An 8,092-nucleotide genomic window follows, 5' to 3' on the forward strand; every position below is an offset into this window, starting at 1 on the left:
CAGCTTTGTTCTTGAAACTGTGCCAGTGTATGTTGAAGACTTTGCACAGGCGCAGAAGAGCAGTTTTAGGTACTGATCACTGATGATGCATTGAGGGATGGACCCAGACTACAAATAAGGTCCCTCAAAGACAGATGGACCCCAAAAGGCCTACCAAATCCTCCTCTCTCCAAACATAAGTACACACAGTCACATGAGCTGCAACCTTACCAGCCACACATGTAACTCTTTCTCTGCCTCCTTTCTCTTCTTAGGTGTCTCCAGATGAAACAGCAGAAGGATTGGCTGCTCTAGGCGATGCCACGGTTCACCTTTGCCTGCTTCTGTGGACTCCATGGATTCTGCAGGATGAAGAGGAAAAAAGAGGAGCCCAATGGGGAGCAGGAAACATCAGTATGACGGGGAGAGGCCCCTGAGCAGAGACTTGCATTTGGGGCCACCCTCCCCCATGGTGCTTATTCGAACTTTAGCTATCATCTTGGATGGCACTTTGCAAAACCTGTTCCTACTGCAGGGTTGAGACTCCTCCCCCTGGCCTGCTTCTAGTGGCCTGTATTTCAATAAGTGCCTGGAGTGAGTGGTTAAAGGAGTACTGGGTTTTAGAGACATACTAGAATGGTGGAAACACAGTGTTCCCTTTATAACTATCAGCTACAGTATCATAAAGACCACATCTTGAATATTACAGCCATATCTAGAGGCCTCATTGGGTATAGCGCATTCAATTCTACAGGGCGCACCAGGGATCTTGTGTCCAGTTCTGAGGTCAATTTGAAACGGTTCGGTCTTGAGAACTACTTAAACCAAAAGTCCAATGAGGCAAGGGTTGGTAACAGCAAAGAGCTTAAATTATTTTGGGCATTGTGCTGAAACTCTAGTCAAACCAGAGGCACTTGTTACTCATCACACACATTAGGGATACTGGCTGCAGTATTTTGTGACCATTTAACATATAAAAGTTCCATCTTTCAACTAGAGCCCTAAAACATAATTCCTTCTTTCAACTCCTCTGATACAGACACATTTGAAACCAATTAAATTGTCAGAAGAAAAGCAAATTGTTTCATTATGGGTTAGAGGGATTCTTGAAGGTCTATGTAGGGATGGGCTTATCGGGTAAAACACTTCTGGTATACAAGACAAAATGTCAAAAGACATTCTATTTAAGCCATAATATCTAGAGGAATAGTATCAAAAACCTCAGTAACAAATGTATAAGATAAAGTACCCAAAATAAAAGGTAGGTGGAGGACAAAGAGCTTGATGAAGGTCCAGTGCCCGTGCTCCCAAATAATGAATCAATCAAAATGAAGGGCCTCTGTTCCTGAGAGAAGACAGAGTGATGAGTGAATTAAAATGGCCTAGGAGGTATCTGTTTAGATCAAATTTAATGATAGAGGTCCTTCTGTCACGGTTAAAAAACCAAAAGGTTAGTGGCTACTAGAGGGTTGTAATTGCCCTAAGTAGGTAAAAGATGCTATGCAAGTGTGTAGGTGAGGTATACTAGGTCGACATGTTTCACGCTTATAATGGTCTCAGGAGGAGACCCCTAGTGCTTCATCAGGACCAAAGAAAAGGTAGGATAGAGTGTTTACGTATTGGAGATGGCCTCCTCAAATGAAGTAGGGCCACCACTGGGACCCTGGAGGTGGTCCAATTTATGGGACTTATAGTAGAATAGTCCCCATGAGTCAAACAAGAGGATGCATTCCATAACAATGGTTGTGGCGAAAGGCACAAACTGCTGCACCTATCCGAACTCTTGTAAGCTTGAAGAGGTAAACGATAAAGCACCCGCTACAGTACATTCTAAGGATATTGCAAGTCACTGAGGAGATCTGTGGCCATATATCACTGAGGAGTTCTGTGACCATATAGGGAAACAAGGCCAAAGGCTGAGTGCTTTCAATAGGTCATGGAACTCCGAGGTGACTTGCAATATCCTTGTAAGGTACAGCAGGGGGTACTTTATTCCTCAGAACACATGATCACACCATAACCCTTCTCACAAACCACTTAAAAACTTTGTGTGGTGTTCTTTCGGATAAAAGAGGCAGAATGTTTGACAATATAAAGAATAAAATTAGAATCTCTAGTGCAAAATAAACACGCAAAAGCAGTTAGATGTTTGTTGAAACAATATATTAAAAACAGTTTAAAATAGCATTACCTGATGAAGATATTTCTCCAGGCACCAACCTGCCGCTCCCTCTGGAAGTAATTTCTGATATGTGAACATACATTTAATATAGAGCATCGCAATTCAAAACGAAAGCAAGACAAATGTTCACAAGACAGAATAGATAGATCTCTGGATTGTATGATAGAGGCACGCATGGATAAACCATGCATGCCTCAACACGCAGGCCAAACCACAAATGCTTCTTAATCACGCATTTCTTTAGCATACATGCCTTTACCACGCAATTTCGTGGGAAAGGCATGAATGGTAAAGGAGTATGGGTGGCAAGGACACCACTACCCTGACCTATCCACCCCTGTGCTGCCCCTTAAACCCTGCCCCTTTACAAACACTTCCTCGACCCCCCCCCACACCTGCCCTGTCCCTAAAACGCCCCGTCCAACCATCCCATTCCCCTGCCCTAAGGCCTAAATCCTTGGCCCTTTACTTACACTCCCCTGACCCCCCCGCCACCCGTGCTGTCCCAAAAACTACTCTAATCCCTTCCACTCCCCTGAAACCTACCCCAACCCCTCAGCCCTAAAAACTACCCCGACTACCCATTCCCCACCCCCTGCCGTAAGGCCTAAGTCCCTGCCCATTTACATACACTACCCCGAACCACCTCCCACGCTGTCCCTAAAACTACCCAGATCAATCCAGTCCTGAAAACTCCCCTCAGCCCTACTTACGTCACTGCGTCTCTTCCTGCTTCCGCCTTCACCACAGCAGCTGTCGCCAGCAGCTGGACCACACACTTAACTTAACCACGTATATGCTTGGTTAAGGCAAGCATTGTTGAGCTTGCATAGTCGGAACATACGTGGTTAAGACCGTGGTGTTCTGACTGTTTCCCAGAATTAGGAGTTACCACATTTTTCTAAAATCTGCCTTGTATTAACAGAAACTCTTTCTGTTGGCAGAGGGTGGGCTTTGATTGTGAAGAGAGCATTCAGTGGGAGTGACTGTGAAGAGATGTTATCTGTCAGGGAGTGTCCCTATAGCAGGTATTACTTCCATAGATGTGGGCTCCCTCAGGTTATGCAGAGATGCCCTTCTGTCACCATTTTCTAGATACAATAGTGACACCGGCTGCAATGAAAGCACTGAGACTGCAGAGAGATATTGTCAGCCGCATACTTTAACAGTCATCTTTCATACTACAGTGAAGGCGGCTATGGAAGGTCTGATCAGAAAAACTTCTCTGTGCCCCTGATTGTGGTAGGAGATACTGGAGCACAGAATATATTTAGATTGAAGAAAGCTTTTTGTATAAATTATATTTTTACAGTCAGTTATAGCTCACCCATATCATGTTGTTGTAATGACTAGCGATGTAAATGGAATGTGTGGTTCAGAAGCATTTGTTGTTGCTTCCTCATTGCAAAGGCAACGTGTTATTCAGTGTTCGTGTTATTTGGTGTTTCAAAACCCCTGTCAGGGGTCTGCACCAGGCCTCTCCTGAACTCTGAGGGGGTTGACTGGAACAAGGCCAGGGGAGTGGTCAACCATGAGGACTTTATTGAGCACTGAGGGGTCAAGTGGCCAAGGCAGGGTCAAATCAGCGGACAGCCACCAGGCCTCTATTGAACACTGAGGGGTCAGGAGGCTGGAGCAGGGTGGTGTCAGCGGTCGGCCACCAGGCCTCTATTGAACACCGAGGGGTCCTGCCACTTGACCCCCTCAGTGCTCAGTAAAGTCCTCATGGTTGACCACTCCCCTGGCCTTGTTTCAGTCTTCAGACTCCTTGAGTTCAAGAGACCTCCTGAGGTTGCTACCAGCCAGACACCGAACAAGGTCATGTCATGGGTTTATCGCCATGCCTCTTCTGAGCAATAAAGCCTCAGGAGGTTGACATCAGGCCTGGAATAGGGGTCGCCAGGGTTCTATCATCAGGACTCTACTGCCCTGTGTGAGACCCGGGTCCAAGGCTCTCTTGACCTCTGCCATGCCCGGAGTCTGCTACCAGCCTCCATTGAACTCGGCCTTGTCAGGACCTTGCCACCAGGTTTGAAACTCAGTAATGTCAGGAGTCTGAGGCTACGCCTTTCTTTGACACAAACACAAAAAAATTCCTTTGCAATGAGAGTTCGGGTTTTAGAGTAAATGCAGAAACAAGAACACACATATACAAATAGTTACAGAGCTCAGAGGAGGACTTCTAATTTTAGACTCATTTGGCCTATTTTTCTCTACAGATTATTAAAGTAGGCTGTGCGCTCTGATAATCAGCCAAGCCCGGGGGACTTGCCTTTTCCTACTTTCCATGAATGTATTAGTCATATATCCACGCCATGTGCCAAATAAACATCAAAAGACAATTTGAAATTCAAATCAAGTTTTCAGAACTCAGTATAAAGATCCAATCAGGCCGTGGCTCTGGCGCCTACCACCAGCAATTCCACTTAGGTGCAGAAAGGCAATTGTGCAGCAGATAAGCAGGAGCGGAGAAGGTGAAGCGATGAGAAGGAGGACCCTTGCCACAGTTGATGCCTTCTCCACCTGATCAATGTCTGGCTAGAGACTCAAGATGCTACAAGAATGTAAGGACGCTGCCTGTTCTTGCCACTTTGGTCTTTTTTATTTTTTAGAAAAAGCCTGTTACATTTTTTCCACTTTCGAAAATGTATCTGTTAGGCAATGACTATGAAAATTAAGAGCAGTGTCCCAGAATGTTAAACAAATTGTGACATAGCAGGCACGGTGACCCTCTTTGCACTTCTGTCCTGGCTTTCCTGTCCCTCCGCAGTCATTGTTCCACTGCCCCACGCACACAGTGCAAATGCACAAATGCACAAACAATAAGAGGGTAGACAGGGTTGAATGCTGTTAAGCTCGGATGCCTGCACTGCACTTTACCTGTTCTAATGCTTCTCTGCCCGAGCATGCCTTGAGGGAAAAAGAGAGACATCTGTGGAAAATAGCCCCTGAGCCCGTTTAGGTGGAAGAAGAAACCTCCTGATAAAACTCCCAAAAACCTTTTTTTTTTAATCTTGTGCACTGCAGAAAACATGAGTTTATGGCTTGTAGAAATATATATAGTGAGACACAATCAACAGACCTGCTCCAGCTGAGAGTGACAATCTCCGGCACAATGAACCAGTTCCCAGAAAGTAAGGCAGGCTAGTTTTAGCTGAGAAAACAGGGGGTGATAAATTGTGGCCCCTTGCGCCGGGACCCCAAATAAAAGAAAAGGTGTGCTCCAGTCATTCAGTACCTGAAATCCTACCACACCACAAACGTCACCACGCCTACTGCCCACCATTCTGCCTGCACTGTCTGCTTGAATGTAAAGTCTCAGCTTTGTGTGAAAAGACCAACGGCTGATGACCCACAAGAAGTTATGTTGAGATACCATTAAATCCAGAATTCTTCTCTCATCACCACAACCTCAAGCTGGATAATTATCAGGCATGCTGTCATAGAAGATTCCTGCAACTGGGACCTTCACCTATGTCTTGTTGATTATGTTCCTCTTTCCGTCAGCTGCCTGCATTGGCAGGGAGATGAGCCAATTTGGATGATGCGGCCAACTTCCAGAAACATTCCTTCAGCAACAGACTCCAACCAATGACTGCCTGTCCATTGTATTTGACGAATCTGGAGAGGAACTCTTTGTGACATCATAGTTCATCGAGAATATAAAAAAGACAGCCTGGATTGGATCACTAGTTTGATCTTCAGGTTTAGGTATCCCCGGCAGACCATCTTCCCTAAATACGTAGACGTGAAAGTGACCTAGAGAGTGCCTCCAGCCATGGAGAAATTAGCATAAGCATCACTGTCAGTTCTCTGCTCTTATGTAAATGGCTGCTTGTGATGTCACAGGATGCTACATCGTTAGGTTTATCTTTATTTACTTTTGCATTGTGCGGTCTTGATCCTGAGGAGGAGTCCTAGAGCACTTCACACATTGGATGTCCATTTTGGACAGACACCGTACATGCAGTAAACACTGGAAGACAGGCATACTCCAGGTGATACATTACTGCAATATCATATCCTGTGACTGCAACAGTGAATACACATTTGCAGTCGAAGAAATCAAAGGTTTTATCTCTGTATGACATCAACAGTTGCATTCTTGGTTGCAACAAACGTTGCATGTCCCATCGCATCAAATGTTGCCTTATTTCAGGTCAAATGTTGCATCCACTGACACCTAATGTTGCCTTCTCTGAAATCAAATATCACATTCTCTATTGCAACAAATATTCGCACTATACCGCAGAAATAGTATTCTAAGTTTCACTGTGTTAGCTAACTTCTGTGGTAAATCAAATGTTACATTCTCTGTTGCATCAAATGTTGCATCCTCTGAAATCGAATATTGCCTTTTCTGAAATCAAATACCACAGTTTCTACCACAAAAAAATGCATTGTCTATTGCATCAAATGTAGTATTCGCTTTAGCTCTGTTATTTTCTTTAGTACATCAAATGTTACATTCTCTTTTGCATCAGATGTTGTACTCTGTCATCAAATTGATCATTCAATAACATGAAAATGTTGCAGGCTTTATAATCAGATGTCAGCCTCTGCTGCATCAAATGCCACATTCTCTAATAGTGTAAAAGTTGCATTCTTTATTCCATACATGCCGTAATCTTTATTGCAATGTCCAAAGACAAATTCCGTGTGACATCACATCGCATTCTCTATGACACTAACATATTTTCTGTCTAGAACATCCCGTCTCAATTGTACATACACTAAATATCACGTTTTCCGTGACGACAAATATCACAGTCCTTGCGGCATCAAATACACATTCTGTAGGAGTTCAAATATTGGATTTTCTATCTATTAGATCATAAACAGCCAACGGAATTTAAAGACGTCCACTGACAATTCTACTTTGAAAAACTATGTAAATGTGTCTTAGGTGCTACATTTCTTGTTTTACATATTTTTAGGGATTTTTTTTCTTTTTTTGTGGTGAGACTCACTGGCAAGCAGCAGTATAAGGGATTGTTTCTGTCTGGTAAAGCATTCTTGCAGTCTCCTGATGTAACACCATAGTGTAGATGGTTTGTCCCTGCAGTTCAGGATCCCTGTCATGTGACCGGAATAATTGAATTTAAACATCCTGCTTTAAAGGTACAGGTCTTGCCCTATAAATGGGTTAGTTGCTTTCGGCTAGCTATGCGTGTGTGCACAGGTTCATACATCCAGACATGCCTCCATCTTCACTTATATTTTAAAAAGATATGAATGTGGACTGATCGTCTTAGCTACTACGCATCCAAAGCTATTCTACAGGGTGTAAGCACGTTGGGGACAGTAAGGCATTGTGAATGTCTGGAAGGCCCCCCACCCTACTGTTGATTGTCACTATATTGTCACTTGAGAACATCACATACATCAACCACTCATCTCTGCCTAGGAGGGAGACACACCATTGCAAGCACAGTTTGCTCAGGAAAGCATGCTCAAATGGCTGCCTAGTGGAACATCTCAACTTTGTAAGTTTTTGAGCCAACATTGACAGACAAGAGTTGAGGAAGGACCGCCAGGCTTAGAAACGCCCATTCACACAGAGTCGATTTGTGTAAGCTGTAAATCCTTTTTCGTAGAAGACAATGTGTGTCAGCCATCTTAAGGGAGTTTGTAACCGATTACATCAGCCTTTAAGGAAATTGTGGGATCTCCTGACAGGAGGCCACTCTCTGAAAGGGCGCCGGGATCCAGTAGATTCAGTCATATTATGTGAGCCACTCGGTCCTGGTCTAGCTCTCCCTCAGAGAAATCTCCCGGTTATTAAATATACGCCAATGCGCATGTTCTCGGTGCAGTGCAAACCATCCTGGAGTCAGACAACACTACAAGCACTTTGAGTCTCTGCAAAAAGTAGGAAGATGCCTGTTCCGTCGGGTTTGCAAGGCAGCGGCCTAGTTAGTCATCGATTTT

The 8,092-nt window shown here is 44.2% G+C and overlaps 1 protein-coding gene across 1 annotated transcript; it reads left to right on the forward strand.

The window, feature by feature from the left end:
- Positions 1–297: 297 nt before the first annotated feature.
- On the forward strand, positions 298–1,786 carry BLACAT1 (BLACAT1 overlapping LEMD1 locus). The gene has a single exon (XM_078641290.1). The coding sequence runs from the start codon at positions 298–300 to the stop codon at positions 397–399; it is 102 nt and encodes a 33-aa protein (XP_078497416.1). The 3' UTR covers positions 400–1,786.
- The last annotated feature ends 6,306 nt before the right edge of the window (positions 1,787–8,092 follow it).

Source organism: Lissotriton helveticus, chromosome 5_1 (assembly GCF_964261635.1).
Source record: "Lissotriton helveticus chromosome 5_1, aLisHel1.1, whole genome shotgun sequence".
Taxonomy (NCBI): domain Eukaryota; kingdom Metazoa; phylum Chordata; class Amphibia; order Caudata; family Salamandridae; genus Lissotriton; species Lissotriton helveticus.

What these genes read in the sequence shown, in the direction of transcription:
- BLACAT1 (XM_078641290.1), top strand. Translation starts at nt 298, where the DNA reads ATGCCACGGTTCACCTTTGCCTGCTTCTGTGGACTCCATGGATTCTGC.